Here is a 22,115-nt window from a genome sequence, read left to right on the forward strand (position 1 = left end):
TCGAGGGTGCGCAGTTGTCTGCACAGCCACCGGGTGTCTCTACACTCAGCGATGAGGTTATTGGGCTCCATGGTGTCGGTGTTCGACATGGTGGAATATGCCCAGTTTCAATCCAGACCTCTGCAGCACCTGATCCTGTCCAAGTGGAACGGGCTGCCTCAGTCTCTGAAGTCCCAGACGATTGTGCTCACCCCGGAGGTTCGCTTGTCCCTTGCCTGGTGGTTGCAGACGACCCATCTCAGCAAGGGACGTCCGTTCTGGGTACCAATTTGGGTCCTCTTGACAACGGACGCCAGTCTTCGGGGCTGGATAGCAGTTTCGGGTCCACACTTGTTCCAGGGCAGGTGGACACCGGCAGAAGCGGAACTTCCAATAAATATCTTGGAACTCCGTGCGGTCTTCATTGCTCTCCAGCAGGCACATCGGGTTCTCCAGGGTCGTCCGGTGCAGGTCCAGTCGGACAACGCTACCACCGTGGCCTACATAAACAGGCAAGGAGGAACCCGAAGTCGGGCGGCTCTCGTAGAGGTGTCTCGGATCCTGGTATGGGCGGAGTGCAATCTTCCGGCCTTATCAGCGGTCTTCATCCCGTGAGTGCTAAATTGGGAGGCGGACTTTCTAAGTCGCCAGGACGTTCATCCAGGGGAATGGTCCCTGCACCCGGACGTTTTTCAACTGCTGGTGGACAGGTGGGGTCTTCCAGAGATCGACCTCATGGCGTCCCGGCACAACAACAAGTTGCCGGTGTACGGGTCTCGCACAAGAGACGAAGAGGTGTTTCTGGTGGATGCTCTGTCCGTCCGGTGGACGTTCCGGTTCGCATACCTGTTTCCTCCGGTTTCCCTTCTTCCACGGGTAATCCGGAAATTCAAACAGGAAGGAGGGACGCTCCTGTTGATAGCTCCCGCGTGGCCCAGATGGCACTGGTTCTCAGACCTTCACGGTCTGTCCGTGGACAGTCCTCTGCGGTTGCCGCTACAACCGGACCTTCTGTCGCAGGGTCCTTGTCTTCACCCGGACCTGGCTTGGCTGTCTTTGACGGCGTTGCTGTTGAGACAGCCACGTTGAGGTCCAGGGGGTTTTCCAGCTCTGTGGTGCGTACCATGTTGCGAGCTCGGAAACCGTCGTCCGCGAGGATATACCATTGCGTGTGGCATACGTTCTTCCAATGGTGTCGACCGAGAGGTTATGCACCGCGGGAGTTTCGTTTGTTTAGGATACTTTCCTTCCTACAAGCGGGACTAGATCATGGGCTTCGCCTTGCCTCTTTGAAGGTACAGGTTTCGGCCCTGTCTGTCTGGTTTCACCGTAGGATTGCTACAATCCCGGATGTGCGCACCTTTATGCAAGGTGTTCTCCGCATTCAGCCACCCTTTGTTCCACCTGTGGCGCCTTGGGATTTGGCTGTGGTCCTGAGGGCTCTCCAGGGACCGCCGTTTGAACCACTTGGCTCAGTGGTTCTTAAATGGCTAACAGCTAAGACTGTTTTCCTTCTGGCCATAGCTTCGGCCAGACGTGTTTCTGATTTAGGGGCTCTCTTGTAGACCCCCTTTCTTGATTTTTCATGGGAACAGGGCAGTGCTCCGCACTCTGCCTGAATTTCTTCCCAAAGTTGTTTCCCAGTTTCATGTTAACGAGGAAATAGTTGTTCCGGCCTTTAACTCACCTGGTCTTTCAGTGGGTGAGGCCACTTTGGATGTGGTGCGGGCCTTAAGGACTTATGTTGACCGCACTTCTTCGTTTAGGAAGTCGGACGCCTTGTTTGTCCTCTATGGCTTCCGTAAAAAGGGTTGGCCTGCTTCAAAGCAAACTTTGGCAGCCTCGATCCGTATGGCTATTTCTGAAGCTTATCTTCATGAAAGTCTACTGGTTCCTCCTTCTTTGAAGGCTCATTCCACTAGGTCTGTGGGTCCTTCGTGGGCAGCTCGACGTGGTGCCTCTGCAGTCCAGATCTACAAGGCTGCTACGTGGTCCTCTGTCCATACCTTCGTGAGGTATTACAGGTTTGACACCTTCGCCTCTCAGGATGCTTCCTTCGGGCGGCGGATTCTCCTTTCAGCACAGGAGCGTCCCCACCCTTAAAGGATACTGCTTTGGGACATCCCCAAGGTATCCTGTGGATACCCTATGGACCCTGAAGTAGAAAATATGAGATATGATAAGAACTTACCTTTGTTATCTCTCTTTCTACGAAGTCCATACGATTCCACAGGACTCCCGCCCTGTCGCACCTGTGCTGCAGATGGGCTTTGGTCTGGTCACCGGTTTTCCCGTCTCCCTCTGGTGAGAGTGTGATTCTTGTGTGTATCCAGATCTTCTTTCTCTCTTCCTTCTCCTCCTCCGGCCTATGGCTTGGTAACTAACTGAGGTGCCTTGGCTCGGGGGTGGGGTATAGGAGGGGGACCCTAGTGCATCCTGGAAGGCTGAAAGCTTAACTCTATGGTGCCCGATGACTGACGTCACACCTATACCCAAGGTATCCTGTGGAACCCTATGGACTTCGTAGAAATAGAGATAACAAAGGTAAGTTCTTACCATATCTCATATTTTTTTACCTTTCCTGCCTAATTCTACTAGAAAATATGCATACTGTGTTAATGGACGATCCTTTTGTTGGCATCCTTAAAGTGCGCCAATGGCCGTTTTAGTACACACTACCTTGCCAAATATATGTAGGGAATATGGCTTCGGGATTCACATCCTTTCAGCCGCAAGACCATCATTGACATCAGGCATTGGTGGATGATAAGGCCTGGATTGCAGTTCCAAATCATCTCAAAGCGGTTCATTTGGGTTAAGGTCAGGGCTTTGTGCAAGTCAATCCAGTTCTTCCGCACCAAACTCTACAGACAAATTTTTTATTTTTTTGCATTTTTTTTTTTGGGACATTCATGCTGCATCAGCAAAGTGCTTCCCCAAATTGTTGCCTTAAAGCACACTGTTCTCTAGAATTAAGATTTCAATTTTTTAAGGGGTTCAGGACAAACTGTTTACAGTCCCATACGTTATTCCTCCTCCACCAAACTTTATAGGTTGTTGTATGAATTCAGATAGGAAACCTTTCCTGGCATCCACCAAACCAGATTTTTCTGTCAGACTTACAGATGGTGAAGTGACATTTGGCACATCAGAGAACATGTTTCGTCTGCTCCAGACTAGGGATGTGCAGGCTCGGATAGGTTCGAGTTTGCACGTGGAGTTCGGATTTTTCCCTCCAAAAAAACGGAACTCAGAACGAGGCAAAACGTCATCTTACATGGACGAACATCATCATTCCTGGACAAAAGACCAGGAATGATGATGTTCGTCCATGTAAGATGACGTTTTGCCTCGTTCTGAGTTCCGTTTTTTTGGAGGGAAAAATCCGAACTCCACGTGCAAACTCGAACCTATCCGAGCCTGCACATCCCTACTCCAGACGGTGTGCTTTACACCACTCTAGCTGACATTTGACATTGCACATGGTGATCTGAGGCTTGTGTATGTGACTGCCTGCCTAGAGAAACTCAATCCACGAAGCACCTGAGGAAACTGTCCTTGTGCTGACGTTTTTTCCAGAGGCTATTTGGATCTGCCTCTGGGACTTGGTTGTGTGGTTGTTGCTATTTTTTTCCACTTCACACTTAAAGCACTTAGTTTAGCAGGCCAGAAATCTTACAAACTGATCTGTTAAAAAAGGTACATTCTATGGGCGGAATTCAATTGTATTCGCGGCCCGCATCTCCTGTCTAAAGTGACAGGAGATCGCGGGCCGCTATACAATTGTCCAAGATGATCGCGCCCATAGAGGTCAGGTTTAGCCGCGTAAAGCAGCTAAACCTGACCAAAGTGCTGGGCGCGATCGCGAAAAGTGATGTTTGGGCGCCCAAACATGTCACTTTTCGCACATTTCAGCTCTCATCCCCCAGGGGCTGCGAGCTGAAATGTAGCGCTGGCAGCTCATCGTGCCCGACAGGAGCAAGAATTGAATAGCTCCGTCGGGCGCGATAGCGGCTTTAAATAATTGAATTCCGCCCTATGACTGTTCCAAGTGGAAATTCACTAAGCTCTTCATTACAACATTCACAGTATGTCATATATTTGTAAGCCATGTGTGTGCTTGAAATGGCCAAAAACTAATTAGAAGAGTTGTCCCCAAACGTTTTGCCATGTAGTGTACATAATAGCATGTGTGTAAAGGGACTGTTATCTGTGTTTCACATTTCATTTTGTTTTAAGTTTTTTTTTTTGTTTGTTTTTTTTTCTTTATATTGGTTAATAAGTTTTTCATGTTTTAACATGTTTTTTCCCCTATAGTAAATGACCTGTATTACACATGTGGTAAACAAGATCTAGTGGAGATGGTATTTGTTTTATTGGATACAAATAGCATATCCATATTAAGCAAGCAAAACAATTTTTTAAACCTCTATATAAGGATGCCTGATAATTACAATAGTTGCAACTTCGTATACACACTCAATTGCAGCTTTTTTAGTGAATGCAATTTGCCCCTGTGATATGGGTCTCTGCTGCGTCTGACTTTGCACCAGCCCCATTTGTTCAATCCCACCTAGATGGAATGCCATATTTAAACATTTGACTTTTAGGCAAATCGTGCTTGATCGCAGGACACCACCTGAAATCCAGCAAAGCAATATCAATCTTGGTAGGTTAGTTACTGCCTACACCATGAGAAGACTGCACTGCCCACTATCACATCCTCCCAGGCTTTCACTACTATCCACCTGCACCTTCATAGTCACTTCTTTCAGCTTTTTTCCCCTTTATTTGATAATTCAAAACATGCACATGGTGATTTGAGGCTTGTGCATGTCTATTTATTTGCTGCATTTATTTAAAATGAGCTTTGAGTACTAGTGCAACTGGCATCTCCACCCTGTAGCTGTCCTGTAATCATTGCACACTGCTGTTGTTGGCAGGTGTCTGTGACTAAGGGCTCAATCCTGTTCGCCGTGAAGGGGGCGAATTGTCGTTGCAATGGCGTGGAAACTCTGCCAAAAGCACAGCAACTTGCTCCCCTCGTGGCACGATCTTACCCCTGACTTACACAGTACGTGAGTACAGACGTACCGTAAATGCGGCATGCAGCCACACTAACTCGTGCCGCGAGGTAATTCGTTGCTAATTGGATTGAGCCCTAATTGCTTATACTGTACATTTCTGTATATCTGAGTATAGGTTCACTTTTACTGAAGTATATGACATACATTGATACACTGTAGGACCTGGAAAGGCAGAGGGGCCACTTCACGGGTAATTCAAAAATAATTCATCCTTTGACCTGACCGCTCACAGAGCAGCATTATATTTTCAGCTCTGTAACTAAAATAAATAAATATATATAATTTTGCATCAATTAGCTTTTTTTTTCGGACACCAGTCTGCACTTCTCGATTCTCTTTTGTTGACTGTCATTATTTCCAGCTGTCACATGAAGTCTGCTAGGGTACTTTGGAAAAGGAGATAGGGTGGTTGTATCCAGTTTTACTTAGAATTGCGCACATGACCAATTGGTTTTTACAGCATAATTTAGTGTGCTTACGAGCTTTAAAATGCACAATTACGCTTGCATCCGTCCTGCGAACACTGTTACTCACATGTGGCTTAGTGTGTGGCACTAACCAGTTTATAATTTTATTTATTAACAGTTTCTTATATAGCGCAGCATATTCCGTTGCACTTTACAGTTGGAAACATTAATGGAACAAAACTGGGTAATAACAGACATATATGGTAGGAAGGCCCTGCTCACAAGCTTACAAATCTATAGGTTAAAAGAGCTCTGCCCCCACTAACTCCTCCACCTGATTCTCCATTTTTAGTTTAGTGTCTCTGAGTGAGGCACACTTTTTTTTGCTTCGCTTTTTAATTGAGTTTTCTTTTTTTTATTTCAGTTTTCACTTGTTAGTGCTTCAGTCCCTGTTCACAGGCGACTCAATGTGCTGGTGGAGTGGGAGTTGGCTAGTATTAGAGGGCTAGAGTAAACCCCAGTCTCACTCTGCATACAAATCGTTCCATGCCAAATCATCACCCTGTCGGGATCCCAGCATCTGGATTCTGACCGCCAGGATCCCGACTGTCGGTATTTCATACCAAATCCATAGATGGCAGCAGTAGAAAAGAATTAAGGAAGGTGCTACCATGGATGATTAAAATAATGCCATATGTCAATAGTGATAAAATGATTTGTGACAACTGTAGGAAGCAAATTAAAACGGATGCTTTAACTGCTGAGGAAGGACCAAGCACATCAATTGATGAAGAAAGTGACACTGAAGTGACAACATGCAGGAGTGAATGAGCTTTGCAGTCATTAAATTAAAGTTTAAACAGTGTGGGAGCATCACCTATCAAGAGGAAAAGAATGAAAGAAGAAAACTATTGCAAAAGGAAAGCTGTAAACCTTGGAGAAGAGAGAGAGAGAGATAGATAGATATCTCTATCTATTTCTACTGCAGGGTCCATAGGGTATCCACAGGATACCTTGGGGTATAGGTGATGACGTCAGTCTTCAGGCACCACAGAGTTAAAGTTTTCAGCCTCCCAGGATGCATCTGGGCCCCTCTCCTATACCCCGCCCCCAGGCCAAGGCATCTCAGTTTCGTCGGTGCCTGGCTCAGAGTCGGAGGCACTGTGCAGAGGGGGGCTATGAAGAGCCCCTGAAGTTTGTTTTAAAGGCAGCGCTGGCTGCACATCTGGGAGTACAGCATGGACAGTCAGTACTGACGTCCATGCTGTCTCCCCTACACCACGCCGGTACTGATCCGGGGATGCTGGTAGACATCTGGGGTCATGGCTAGCGGTGACCCCAGATGTTTTGGACCATGGCTGGATCCAAGGGGATAGTAGGTAAGCAGCGGGGTCCCGCAGTGGGTCCCCGCTGGTCACATGGTCCTGAGTCCCCAGGCAGGGGGCTCCCTGGGGACTGGCTGCAGCGTGGAGCCAGGCGTCCAACCTGCGCTTCCACTGCCCCCTGGGACAGCAGGCTGCTGCTGAGCGGCATGCGCTGCGGCATCCCAGGGGTTAAATGCATGCCAGGGGAGCGCGCTTTCCCTGTCTCTCAGCCGGCGCCTCCCCTGCTGCACACAGCCTCTCTGCTCTGCCTGATTGGCCATAGTGTGTCAGTGCTCCTCCCCCAGGCCGGCCTCCTTCATCCTCTGCTCCTCGGTGGCCATCTTTAAAGCATGGTGAACGCTGCAGGAAGCCTGTGAGCGGTGGCATTGTGGTCTGGGTCCCCCAACATACCTCTCCTCCGTTTGTCAGAGGTCAGTGTATGCAGCGCTGAGTCCTACCAGCCTGAGGGTCTGAGTAGTTGAGAATCAGCGCTAATAGTGCAGGGATTTGTTTCTTCTGCATTGTATGTGACTAATCTGCTAGCCCTGCTGTCTGTACTTTCACTTTCTACTGTCCCTGATCTTGCTCTGCTCAAAGCCCTTGCGGTGTGCAGGGTGTTATTCACACTATACCAATAAGTATAGGTGTGAGTGTCACATACTTACCATCATGTCTGAGACTGATTTTCCTCTCCAGCTCATGTGTACTACATGTAAGGTACCAATAGCGGAGGGGGAGGGTAACGCGGAGGGGTTATGCCCCAGTGCCTGGCACTGTCACGGCCGATTATGGTCCCGGTACAGGAACCTCCCTGGGCTTGTTTCGCTAAACAACCCTTGTGGGCCAGCTAGCTCTGCCACCTGCGTTTACCCAGACGGGTTTGTCCCAGCGGTCAGTGGTGTCGTCACCCATGCGGGAGTTCCCGAGACAATTGATGGTACCACACAGTCTCCCTGTCCCTTCCCAGGTTTCTCCGGAGCCTGCGTGGGTTAATACTCTAACTACATCGGTTCAGCATTTGTCCGATGTTTTACAGGGGGAGTCTGTGTTGCGGCCTCATAATAGGCCGGTGGCGTCTTTATCTGCTGCTTATGGAGATGACGATGAGACGTTAGATGATGGGGAGATATGGCTCTATCTGACCAAGAACCTCTCCGTACCAAAGAGCCGGACGCGAAGTCCAGGGTGTATATCCCTAGTCTTATTCGTGCGGTCCGCATGGCTTTAGTTATTGAGGATATTGATCCTTCGGTGGCCAATTTCAAATATGCCTTTTTTTAAGCATATTAGGGGTGAGGCTACGGTGTTCCCTCTTTCTGATCAATTAGTGGATCATTTAGAGGATGCGTGGAAAAATCCAGGTAAACGGTTTCAGCCCCAGAGGCGCTTAGCCGTGGCTTATCCGTTTGCGGACAATTATTTTTCTAAGTGGGAATCCCCTCCGCAAGTGGATTCACATGTCACACGCCTAGTCAAAAGTGCCACGTTGCCTATGCCTTCGATGTCATCCTTGAAGGATGTCACTGACCACAAGGTGGAGATCTGCCTCAAATCCATTTATTCCCTTGCAGGGGGAGCATCCAGTCCGGCTATGGCCGTGTGTTGGGTAGCCAGAGCTATGGAGCGCTGGGCGGATAATTTGGAGGAGTCTTTGGACGGCTGAACAGACCAAGTTGGTGGGCAATCTCCGAGACTCGGCCACTCACATTAATGAAGCGGCCTTAGATATTTGTATGCTCACCTCTAGGATCTCCTCTGCAGCCGTGGCTGCTCGTCGCACCTTATGGTTGCGTTCTTGGAAAGCGGATGCGGATTCCAAAAAGGGATTAGAAGGTCTGCCTTTCAATGGAGAGGTACTATTTGTTCCAGATCTGGACAAAATAGTAGCTACGTTGACAGCAGCAAAATCTTCATGTCTTCCGTCTGCTACGATTCCTTCTAGTGCTGGTGGGTCGTCCTTTCGGCCTCACAGGGAGCAAGGTAGGCCTAAAGCACAGTCCTTTTCACGGCAGGCTGGGACCAAGAAATTGTCCAAGCCCAAGAAACAGGTCTGGAGTACGACGTCCGGCTCCTAGGTCAGATGACAAACCTGCGGCCTGACGGTCCGGGCCTCATTTTGGGGGATCCCAAAGTGGGGGGCCGCCTGCTTCAGTTCGCCCAGTGCTGGTCGAGGACTACGACAGACACTTGGGTTCAGGAGGTGGTCTCTCACGGGTATGCCCTCTCCTTTCGGCACAGGCCTCCATCCCGGTTCTTTACCACAGGCCTTCCGCTAGACCGGAGCAAAGCCTCGGAACTGCGGAAGGTTTTGCACACTATGCTCCAGGCCGGAGTTATAGTGCATGTTCCCAGAGGGGCCTGGGTTTTCTGTTCCAATCTATTTTTAGTGCAGAAACCCAATGGGTCTTACCGTCCAATACTAAACCTAAAGGACCTCAACAAGTCCTTGAGGGTGCCTCTGTTTCGGATGGAGACCATGCGGTCCTTTATTCTGGCACTGGAACCTGGGGACTACATGGTGTCATTGGACATCCAGGACGCTTACCTGCATGTCCCTATTCTTTTGCGCCATCAGCAGTTCCTCAGATTTGCTATCTGCAACGAACATTTCCAGTTCCGGGCGCTGCCTTTTGGCCTGGTGACTGCTCCACGGGTATTCACCAAGGTCATGGCGGCTCTCCTGCGGGCGCAGGGAGTCCGACTGTTGCCTTATCTGGACGACCTCCTGTTGATAGCGGGGTCTCCAGAGCTTCTTTTACACCATCTGGATCTGACTATTGCGGTACTGCAACGTCGCGGCTGGTTGATAAACTGGCAGTAGTCCACTCTCACCCCCGTCTCAGAGGATCCTGCACCTCGGAGCCTTATTGGACTCCAGGCAGCAGCGGATCTTTGTGACTGAGGAAAAGATCCTGTCCAGATGGAATGGATTGCCTCAGTGTCGCAAGTCCCAGACGATGGTGCTCACTCCGGAGGTTTGCCTGTCTCTAACCTGGTGGTTGCAGACGACCCACCTCAACAAGGGTCGCCTGTTCTGGGTGGCGAACTGGGTCCTGTTAACAACGGACGCCAGTCTCCGGGGCTGGGGAGCTGTCACGTGTCCACACTTGTTTCAGGGCAGGTGGACTCGGGCGGTAGCGGAGCTTCCAATACACATTTTGGAACTCTGTGCGGTGTTCAGAGCTCTCCAGCTGGCACAGCCGGTTCTCCAGGGTCACCCTGTGCAGGTCCAGTCGGACAACGCCACCACGGTGGCCTATTTAAACTAACAAGGAGGAACCCGAAGTCGGGCGGCACTCGCAGAAGTGTCCCGTATTCCGGTCTGGGCGGAGCGCAATCTCCCAGCAATATCAGCAGTGTTCATCCCGGGAGTCCTCAACTGGGAAGCGGATTTTCTCAGCAGGCAGGACGTGCATCCGGGAGAGTGGTCTTTACACCAGGACGTCTCTCAGAGTCTGGTGGACAAATGGGGTCTTCCAGAGATAGACCTCATGGCGTCCCGACACAACAAGTTGCCGGTGTACGGGTCTCGAACAAGAGACGAAAAGGCGTTTCTGGTGAATGCTCTGTCCGTCCAGTGGACGTTCCAGTTTGCTTACCTTTTCCCTCCGTTTTCCCTTCTTCTGCGGGTAATACGGAAATTCAAACAAGAAGGAGGTACGCTACTGTTGATAGCTTCCGAGTGGCCCAGACGGCACTGGTTTTCCGACCGCCAGAGTCTGTCAGTAGACGTTCCTCCGAGGTTACCATTACGACCGGATCTGCTGTCACAGGGTCCTTGTCTTCACCCGGACCTGACTCTGCTGTCTTTGACGGCGTGGCTGTTCAAACGGTCATGCTAAAGTCCAGAGGGTTTTCTGGCTCTGTGGTGCAAACCATGCTAAGAGCTCATAAACCTTCCTCGGCAAGAATCTACCATCGTGTGTGGCACTCTTTCTTCCGGTGGTGTAGACCTAGAGGGTATTCCCCTAGGGCGTTCCGCCTGTCTAGGGTGTTGGCTTTCCTACAGGCTGGACTGGATCATGGGCTTCGCCTGGCTTCTCTGAAAGTGCAGGTGTCTGCCCTGTCAGTCTGGTTTCATCATAGGATTGCTGCGCTCTCTGATGTGCGCACCTTTCACTTTCAGTGGGTGAAGCCACTTTGGATGTTGTGCGGGCCTTAAAGATTTATATGGACCGCACTTCTTCGTTTAGGAAGTCTGACCCCTTGTTTGCCCTGTATGACTTCCGTAAAAAAGGGTTGGCCTGCTTCAAAGCAGACTTTGGCAGGCTGGATTTGTATGGCAATTTCAGAAGCTTATCTTCATGAAGGTCTTTCAGTTCCCTCCTCTGTGAGGGCTCATTCCACTAGGTCTGTGGGTCCTTCGTGGGCAGCTAGACGTGGTGCCTCTGCAGTTCAGATCTGCAAGGCTGCTACGTGGTCTTCTGTCCATACCTTTGTGAGGTATTACGCTTTTGACACCTTCGCCTCTCAGGATGCTTACTTTCGGGTGGCGGATTCTCCTCTCAGCACAGGAGCGTCCCCACCCTTGAAGGATACTGCTTTGGGACATCCCCAAGGTATCCTGTGGATACCCTATGGACCCTGCAGTAGAAAATAAGAGATATGGTAAGAACTTACCTTTGTTATCTCTCTTTCTACGAAGTCCATAGGGTTCCACAGGACTCCCGCCCTGTCGCACCTGTGCTGCAGATGGAAAAACCGGTGACCAGAATAAAGCCCGTCTCCCTATGGTGAGAATGTGATGCTTGTGAGTGTCCAGATCTTTCTTCTCTTTCTTCTCCTCCTCCGGCCTATGGCTTGGTGACGTAACTGAGATGCCTTGGCCCGGGGGCGGGGTATAGGAGGGGGACCCAGATGCATCCTGGGAGGCTGAAAACTTTAACTCTGTGGTGCCTGAAGACTGACGTCATCACCTGTACCCCAAGGTATCCGGTGGAACCCTATGGACTTCGTAGAAATAGAGATAACAAGGGTAAGTTCTTACCATATCTCTTATTTTATATATATATATCCTTTACTATCATATGGGTGACAACACAGAGTCTAAGAGACGTATTCAATTTTAGCGGACCAGCGTATCCCCGTATTCAATTTGAAAGTACGCGAAGACGGGACACGGCAAAACTTAAGCGGGAAGTCATGTCAGTTTTGGGGAAATAAGCCCAACCCCCCCCCCCCTTCCCCCCCGAAAGATTCTCTGACATGGGGGTTAGCTATAGTTACCCCCAATTTAACTTGCTGAAGATATTTGGTGTTTGTAAACTGGCTCAATAGCTGCTAAATAGCGTTTTTGTATAAGTGGTGAAGAATAGTATTCAGGACTTTGTTTTGTAGAAAATATCTAATCCCAGCAAATTTGGGGTACTTGAAAATGGGGGCCAGCATATTTAAAAGTTACTAAAGTTTTAAAAATCGTGAAAAATCCATCTGCTGCAATCGTCTGCAATGAAAAAAAACACCATGGGCATACTTGGAGACCCCCCTGGAATCTATTTTGCTAGTTTATAATCTTGTCCCCCAATATTTTTATTTTTCGACCCCCAAATTGAAAGTTTTTTTTTTTTTAAATTGATGCAGTTTACCTTTGGGGGACTGTCTGTCTGAAGGCTGCACGGGGGTACCCGCAACGTTGCACCCCAATGCTGCACTTTTTTCGCCGATTACGGCTTTTCGCTCCAAATTGAATACGGACCTTAATGGCCCATTTGTCAACCTCTTGATCAAACTACCACTATTCACTGATAAACTGTATTAGGCAAACTGTTTTAGGGCCTGATTCATTAAGGATCGCTATTGCAATCACAGCTCCGTTATTGCATGCAGGTCTGCTGCGAAAAAATGCAAATGAATGCTATCGCAATGCCGTCGCACTTCCAGCATAGAGACACCCACTGCCTCCCACTACCGCAGTTTCACATCCATAATACCTTGCAGTTCTGCGTATACAGGAAAGATTCCTGGACTGCACACCCTGAATATATATAATGGGAGGTACTACCTGTTGAGACTTATTGCAGGCACAGAAACAGACAGATCACAGGTGCACAACTCCAAATTACTGATTATATATAAATACATTATGCAATAAAATTTTGCAATCAATAGAGGTTTTTAGCATAATCATGGCCAAGGTTATGGGCCTACCCACCATATCCAGGTGACCTCTGTAGGGTAGGTCCCTAACATACTACGGTTCAAATCCAGAGTGCAGGACACCCCTAAATCGGCGCAGCCGAGCCACTGCAGGGCATCGCTATAAAGTGAAATGTGAAGTAAGAAAGATAAGAGCAGCTATGGCTGCATAGAAAAGTGAAAATACAAATATAATAAAAGCAAACCATAAAGTGTTAAAATTGTACAGGAAAGAATGTGCTATAATGCGATGCCATGAGGCAGACAAACCAAAGCAATCCAGGGGACCCACGCCCCAAATATCAACCTAAAGTAAAATATGCTATCGCAATGCCGTTGCACTGCCAGCATAGAGACGCCCACTGCTTCCCACTACAGCTATCTCATATCCGTGATACCTTGCAGTTCTGCGTATACATCAGTAACATCGAGTACCATCAGCCCCTCGCAGAATTACAGCAGCCCTGATCTTACTCAAAAATTGCTAACCTCATTGCATGCAGTAAGTACTCAAGCTGTGTATGTAATCACAATGGCTAATCTATTCACAACAGTGTTTAAACAGACAGGCATGCCTGCGTTTCTCCAACTACTCCCCTGTCACCACCTCCAAATGCTCATCGCCTGTCAATCGCTCTGCGATGGCTCTCCTTTGTATGCGTGATCGCAGTGGTGCCTGCGCAGTGCACAACAATCATCCGTCTGCGTACGCTTTAGCAGTTGCGATCCTTAATGAACCAGGCTCTTAGGCCCTCATTCAGAGCGGTACGCTCTGAGCAGAGCGCATGCACTGAATGAGGGCCGTCCTCCGTAATTATGGAGCGTCCTCCTGGACGCTCGTATAGCTGTGGGTCACCACCCACAGCCTATACGAGCGTGCAGGTTGATGGCCGCGATGGTCTTGACCATCCCGACCATCGCCACTGCGAGCCGGAGCCTGCGGTTGAGTTTCTCAACCGCAAGGCCCGGAGTGATTTTGGCTCTATCAGAGCCAAAATCACTCCCACTGACATCACTAGTGATGTCAGTGGGCCGGCTCCCTCCGTCGTGCGCATGCGCAGTGCACACAATCGACCCATTTGCGAGCGGACAGCCGCTTGCGAGTGGGTCTGAATCAGGCCCTTAGTCCCTTGTATCACTAGTTCTCAATGCAGAAGCTGCAGCCAGAAGACCACAGTAGGGATGGCCATAGACCATCAATAGTTTACAGATATCGATGGTTTTGTACCGATGGTTAATGGTTTTGCTCTCAATTTGCAGAGAGCCATTCCAAGTGGAACTGATGATTTTTTTTTTTTGTGCCACAGAGCTTAGCCTCACCCCCTGACTGTCCTCTAAGCCCCGCGCCTTGCCAGGCAATCGGCAGCTGTGGCCATAGAGTGGTGCAAACCATCGATGGTTCACCATAGATTGTTGTTGTAACATCGGTGGTTATCACTGAAGGCGCCATGGATGGAAAACCAGTGATGACCATCCCTAGAACACAGAGAGACACTACAAGACAAGTCTGAACTTGCCAGTTGTATGGTTAGTGCAAGAAGGGTTCAACTGCTGTACTTGGTATTTTTTTTTTTTTTTACTCCTATTCCCAAAGGCTTCCTAGAAGCGTTTTTTTAATACTTCACTTTTGCGATTTTTAACCATGCTAGCACCCATTTTCATGTACCCCAAATTTGCTGGGACTACTTATTTTTTTCCAAAAAAACCTGCTAAATGCTATTCGTCACCACGTGTGCAAAGATACTAATTAGCAGCTAATGAGAGCATTTAAGTACCCCAAATAGCTTCAGTATGGCTATTCGGGGGCATCTACATTGATCCCCAATGTTGTTGCATCTTTTTGGGGGGGGGGGGGGGGTGTAGAGATGATTTCCCCATTTTTTGACGGCACTTTTCGCCCGTGAGTTTTTCCGGGATGCATTTTCGCATCCTTTGGAATTGAATAGGGCGAATAGCAGGGGTGCGTCCGATAAGTTTCCGCGTCCAAATAACATTGCATTGCGGCTAAGACGCATTTTCGGGCGTAAAAGACACAAAAAAGATTTTTGCAACCAGAGTCGTCCGGACCCTGGGGCGCCGAGAGGGTCTGATTGGCGTGACTGCAGCAACACATCTGTTCTACACCCATCAAAGAAATGACACCTCTACATTTAGGATCTGATGGTCACTCGCCTATGATCAGAAGACCTCGGCTACTTATTTTTCCAAATCGCCAATCACTGGAGACTCTAGGCTTGATTGACTACCGTACGGAACTGCGATTATGCACGCAATCCGTTGATTGTTGCTTTCTGCATATGCATCGCAGTGCGCAAACTAGCTATTGTGATCGGGACTGCTCCACAGGAGGTTTCTGTCCACCCTGAGGTCACCTTAGGACACCTACATTATGGTTTGACAGACCCCTCGCGGATTGATTGACAGGAAGCACAGTTTGTGGGTGGTGACGGGGGGTTGGTCAGAAAAATGCAGGCATGTTAATGCGTTTGCACGCTGTCGCAGGGCGTGCATAAATTAGACACTGCGATGACAGTCTGAGGTCTTATAGCGTGCGTGGATGTTAGCAATTTCTGAGTAAGGTCAGATTTGTGCAAGTGTGCGTGAGGCTGTGATGGTACTCTATTGTACCGATGGTTTCGCTATTCTAAGTATTACGGATGTGTGCAATGTAATGTGGGCGTCCTTATGCAGGCTGATTTTGCATTGCGATCACAGTGGATTAGCATATTATAGCAGTTGAACTGCGTGCATAGGGCCTGATTCAGACCCACTCGCGAGTGGCTGTCCGCTCGCAAGTGGGTCGATGTTATGGACTGAGCATGCGCACGACGGAGGGAGCTCCGTCGTGCGCATGCGCCAGACGCGACGAACGAAGGAAAGTCCTTCGCTCGTTGTGTCTGATCAAAGGGGGCGTGCTCTCGATGTTGATTGACAGCACGCCCCCTTTGGTAGGCGTGCCGGGGGCGTGCCTCCCTGACGGGGGCGTTCCCACGGGAACGCCTCCCATCAGAAGCCGGCCCACTGACATCACTAGTGATGTCAGTGGGAGTGATTTTGGCTCTGATAGAGCCAAAATCACTCCGGAGCTTGCGGTTGAAAACCTCAACCGCAGGCTTCGGCTCGCAATTTCGATGGTCGCGATGGTCTCGACCATCGCGGCCATCAAAATGCACTCTCGTATAGCCTGTGGGTGGTGACCCACAGCTATACGAGCGTCCAGAAGGACGCTCCATTTTCATGGAGGCCGGCCCTCATTCAGAGCGTGCGCTCTGCTCAGAGCGTACGGCTCTGAATGAGGGCCATAATGCGTACCGTACTTTATCAGGCCATCAGTCTGCAATATAGACTGAAACCGCTGAACATTTACCTTGAGTGGTAATATTTTCATCCACTTACTGTTTGATACGGTTTAATTGTGTTTACTCATGGTGGTTTGTGATCACTGTTTCACCTATGTAACAATGGAAGCTCTTTTCTACGCTTTTGGCATAAGGATTTATGTAATAGGATGTGATTTCCGTGAACCGGCGCCAGCTCTGCGATTAAGACTAGATTTAAAAAGCAAAAACCAATCATGTTTTGCCTTTAAAATTATTGCGGTTTAAATCTACAGCCTTCATAGGTGAGATCAGGACGGTTCATGAAAATCTACTTGTACCCTACTCACTATAGGGTACAAATAAGAGTGCATTTTTCAACACATTGTAGAACATTCACCTTTTTTGTTAGTCAGTGCTCACATGGCCTTGTGCTTCGGATGATTTGTCTTGCTGAAAGGTGAACTTTCGCACAAGCTTTTAGTTTTCTAGCAGACTGAAACAGGTAGTCTGGCAGTATCTCCCTATATTTTGCAGCATCCTTTGGTCCTTCACTTTTATAAAGATGTTCATTTACCATTGAGGAAAAGCATCCTCACAGTATGATTCTGCCACCCACATACTTCTCTGTTGCAATGGTGTTTGCTGAGGAATGGACAGTATTAGGTTTGTGACTCCATAGTGTCTTGAATTGAAACTTCATCCCACATTTTAGATGAATCGCTGATGTTTCCTGGCAAACTCCAGATTTGGTTGTTCTTCAGTAATAACTTCTTTCTGGCCACCCCCTCATACAGGCCAGTTGTATGCAGAGCTCTTGGTGCACCAGTGGCGCCTTCAAAGTTCTAGTTGGGCTTTCTGTGGCTTCCCTTACAAGTCTTCTTGCTCTGATGTGGCGTTTAAATGACTGTCTTGTCTAGGCAGCTCCTGGGTGGTATAATGCCACTTCCATTTCCTCACAATTGATTCAGTAGTGCTGACTGGGATGTCCAAACACTTTGATATTATTTTGTTGCATTTTTCTAACTTGTGCATGACTAACTTCGGGAGAGATGTATCAAGCCTTGGGGAGAGATACAGTGGAGAAGTTTCATACACTGCCAGATAAATGGCAGAAGCTGATTGGTTGCTTTAGGCAACTGCTACACGTTTTCTCTCCGAGAATTGGTGCATCTCCCTCCTTTATCTTTAATTTTCTCAGAAGAATAAATAATTACTTTTCAGCGCTTTCCTTCAAATTCATAGTATGACTGTTTTTAATTAGGGGGGCTTTTTATTCATAAAACAGTCCTTGTTTAATGATTCACAAGTAAAGGCTATTGGATAGGGCAGTATCTCTTATAAGCACAGGGATTAAATATTAATGCAGTCAGTATTTCTCCAATTTTATGGTTTAAAAATAGTAATCTGCAGACAAATTATATATACTTTGCACATTTTACTTATACTAGTTCGTAATAAAACAATTGGCATGTCATTTGTAATAGATCTGACTTTTTAGAGATTCAAATACTATTGCAAGCCACTATATTTATATTATATATCTATTATGTAACTGGCCTAAATGTATGTCCATCAGTTGTGCAGTGGAGCCAGATAACATGCATATGTCCTCTGCTGGAAGTGGTAGCTCCCTTCAGCTGAGGAAGGAACTCAGAGGAAACCCTGGAGCTGAAGGTACCCAACCAGTTCACCCCACAACCCCTCCCTTTCCTAAACTAGAAGAGAAGATGCCAAAAGAACCACCACACAACTCATGATGAACTATGGTGGGAATGCTGGAAAAGATGGAATTGCTTGTTCCTGGCTACTGTATCATTGTGTCCTTTTATTGAAATTTTACATCAAAGTTGATCATGTTTGATCATTTCACGTGCCGAGTGTTAATCATCTGGTTGTTCCTTTATTGCTCCTCTCCCTGATGTCACGGTGAGATAATACATACCTCAGTTTCTTTCTAGGTGACTAAGCTGTACAATATTGAAAACACAATCCAAAATTATCCCATAGTTTTTGCATGATGCTGGAACAAACAGACAAAAATTCAGAAAATCATTTTTTTTGTACTCCACCAAGGAGTACATTTCTCCATAAAAAATTCTATATACAGACAAAACCATTACAACTTTATTAGAAATAAAAAAAAAAAGGTGTGTGTGTATATGTATGTATGTATATATATATAGATATATATATATTAGTGTGTGTGGATAGATAGATAGATATATTATTGTGTGTGTGTGTGTATGTATGTATATATATATATATATATATATATATATTATAGTGTGTGTATATATGTGTGTGTGTGTGTGTATATATATATATATATATATATATATTTCAATATCAATTATTTATGGTGAGTGTCACTTAATTCAATAGCTGTGCGATATCACTTAAGAGGTGTGTGTGTAGTCCCCCATGCCAAAAATAAGATTGGGAGCTTATCTAAACCAGTTCTGAGTCTCAACACAACCACCTACAGTTTCTTCAAATATAACAGACCAGTTCTTCCTCTCAATATTTTTCCAGTTGAACGGGAATGACAATCATACAGACCATTTATTGATAAACTATAAAGAACATTGGTTTTGTACATTTTAAAGCGTTTGTGACACATATATGCACAATATCTAGGTGAAACTTCAGATCAGTCACATTGTACTATATTCATTTAGTCTTGACATAGTGTGTCAATGAAGACCTCATGAGTAGATATATAACATTTTAGGTGATTAGATACTTTTAAAATATTAATATAACTTCTATGTATTTTTTTCTAATGAGCTAGCCAAGGGTTTGGTCCTGGATTGTAATTTTAATGACCACTGTTCTTTCTATATATTCGTATATAGTCCCCGATGGAGGACTTAAATTATGGCAGACACGGCACTGCAGGTTTTTTAAATTATTATATTATGCAAAGAAAAACAGCATAGTTTCTGAACAGTAGTACACAGCAATACCCAACATTTCTTGGTCGCGGAGGACCCTATCATCAGGATTTTGGATGTCCAGCATCCTGATGACTGGGTCCCCCGCAGCCCAGAAACATTGAGTACAGCTGTGTATTATTGTTCAGTAACTATGCAGGGTTTTTTTAAGTTATTATAATATGCAAGGAAAAACAGCAGTGCCTGCCGTGATTTGATTTCCACCATCTATGTAGTAAGAAGCACAGGCACTTTTAATGTGGAGAGCCGGTGTTGAACTTTTTTTTGTGTGTAATATAGATGGATAGAATACATACTAATTAAATATACTGTGTGTGTATAATGTCATTTTATGTGAACTTGGTACTTTTGCTTGAAAAAACCTGAAGGATTATTTGCATCAATAATTTGCATCAAATTTTTTTCTGTCTAGGATATTGGAAATGTTCTACAGACACGTGGCCATGAGTTTGGAGTTACGACTGGAAGGAAGAGGAGATGTGGGTGGTTGGATTTAGTTTTGCTAAAATATGCACACATGATCAATGGATTTACAGCGTGAGTTAGTATACAGTACTTATGATCTTTAAAATGTACCATTTTGTGGTCTGTAAAAATCTGTAATATTTAAAAAACTTGAAAATATTTTATTAATCTTGTGCTTCTAATTACAATTTTTTTATAGGCTGGCTCTTACAAAACTTGATATTTTGGATGTATTTTCGGAAATTAAAGTAGGCGTTTCCTACATACTAGATGGTGTGAAGATACCTCATTTTCCAGGTGAGACACAATTACTGTAATTTGTAAGTGACGTATGTACTAGCCAGGTGAAGTATAAGGATAACATTTATGTTCCTTTAGCAAGTATATTGTTTAATTCAAATGTGTAGTAACTAGTGGTGCATGCATAATATTTTGCAGGTACTCTGTACGGAGGCACGCACAGGCAAAAATGGACGTGGCCACAAATCGCAAAGGTGCATGGCCATGCGTTACGGGGGTGTGTCATTAAAATTGCACATGGTACATGTGCTGGGGTTTTGGAGTTGTAGAGGGAGAGCAGAGCAATAAGCTGCACCGCAAAAATGTCATCTGTGGAATTGCTATTCCAACGTCCTTTTGTTTTACAGCTCAGTGGACTCTCTCTCTTTCTCCCTCCTATGCAATTTAGTTCTGACTGGGGGAGTCTTTTTTTTTTTTTTTTTTTTTTCTATTATTTAATTTATTTATTTTTGTTGAGAGCCAACTAACCTACCAGTATATTTTTTTTAATATGGGAGGAAACTGGAGCACCCGGACGAAACCCACAAGTTTTAGGGCCGTGGTGGGAATCGAACCCACGACCTCATTGCTGTGAGGCAGTGAATGCTAACCATTACTCTCTGTGCTACACGTCAGTTGATCTGAAGCTAGCAGGGCCAGGAGTAGACACCAGGGCAAAAGGTCCCTTTGGCAGGAATCTGTATGAAATAGACAGATGCAGAGTTCCCGGCAGCTGAAGCCTGACAGCGCTGGAAATCCCTATCGTCCTAAGGTAAGTATCTACTAACCTAATCTAACCCTCCTTAGGGGTGCCTAACCTCCCCCCAAGTGCCTAACCCCCCCCCCTTCCCCGCTGCCTAAATCTAAGTCCCCCTCGGGGGTGCCTAACCCTCCCGGGGGGTGTCTAACCCTAAGTCCCCCCCGGGTGCCCTAACCCTCCCCCCCCCCCCCCCCCCTGCGGCTGTCCGCTCGCGGCGCCCGACATCCGCTCGATCGGGATGCCGGGCGCCTGTCTCCTCGGGGAAATGTCAGGCGTCTACATCTAGATGCCCGGCATTTCATCCCTCGCCGGGATAGGACAGTCGGGAAGCCGGCTGACGGTATTAAAGCAGCCGGCTTCCCGATTGTATACCCTTTGGCATCCCCCTTACAAAATAAAAAATCCTAAGCTGTTTTGAGTGTACTAAATAAAAATACACCTAACCTATATGGTGGTTTCTCTGCAACAGGGAAAATAAATTTTTCCTCCCTGGGCAGACAATTTTTTCAGTCTCTATACACTTCATATACATCACATGGTCCGGAAGCCTGTTGTGTAAGAATATAACCAATGTCGTCATAACAGAGGTTCAACCAGACTCATGCCCCCTATGTCCTCTCCATTCTCCTTGCCCAGTGTGTGTGTCCAGCCTCCTGCCCCATGTCTCTACAGCCTCCTGTCACTCCAGCCTCATTCCCCTCCAACTTACCTGCGTTTGATCGCCTACATGCTTGTCTTCCTCAGTTGGCAGGCATGCCAGGCAGACACCCAGCTTGCCAGCCCACCCCTGGAAGCCATGCAATGTGGCTGGCAGCTCCTCTTCACGCCAGGGTAGACAAAATCCTGGCTGACTGTTTCCGCATGTGACTTGCTTGGTGGGGCAAATGGTGGTGGTAAGGTTGTTGGGTGGTACAGGGTACCTTCCTCTAAATTTCTTAATGGTACACTGTACCGCCTGACTTTCACCACTGGTAGTGTACCAATCAGCAATTTAATCTTACTTGACCATTCAAAGCTAATTGTTAATGTGTTGCTAAGTTGATTTTCATATACATATGTCCTATGTTTGTAAATAACCAACCTAGGGGTTTATTGATGTGCAATTGACTGCAATATTTGATTTGAGCCTTGAGTGGGTAGAAAGGAAAAAAGCGGAACTTCCTTGCCACTTCTGGGGTATGAAAAAAATTTATAAGCAAATTGTTACCGAGTTTTCTTCAATAATTTAGTCTCAGCATTATTTTCATGGTAGAAAAGTTTTCTATTGATTATCGACAGAAAAGTATTAATTGGAGAATATTGTACTTACCTGTCACCTTTTAGGTTTAACTATGCTGTTGGTGACCCCTTCAATTTATGTTTGTC

The 22,115-nt window shown here is 46.8% G+C and overlaps 1 protein-coding gene across 1 annotated transcript in view; it reads left to right on the forward strand.

The window, feature by feature from the left end:
- The window catches only part of LOC148523896 (adenylosuccinate synthetase isozyme 2), a 177,522-nt gene that overhangs the window by 98,566 nt on the left and 56,841 nt on the right, over positions 1-22,115 (forward strand). The window contains exons 10-11 of the mRNA XM_088472490.1: positions 19,659-19,783; positions 19,911-20,008. Of these exons, the coding sequence (XP_088328616.1) occupies positions 19,659-19,783; positions 19,911-20,008 (223 nt within the window). The remainder of the gene's footprint in view (positions 1-19,658; positions 19,784-19,910; positions 20,009-22,115) is intronic.

This window comes from Taudactylus pleione, unplaced genomic scaffold, assembly GCF_031769625.1.
Source record: "Taudactylus pleione unplaced genomic scaffold, aTauple2 ptg000125l, whole genome shotgun sequence".
In the NCBI taxonomy this organism is placed as follows: Eukaryota; Metazoa; Chordata; class Amphibia; order Anura; family Myobatrachidae; genus Taudactylus; species Taudactylus pleione.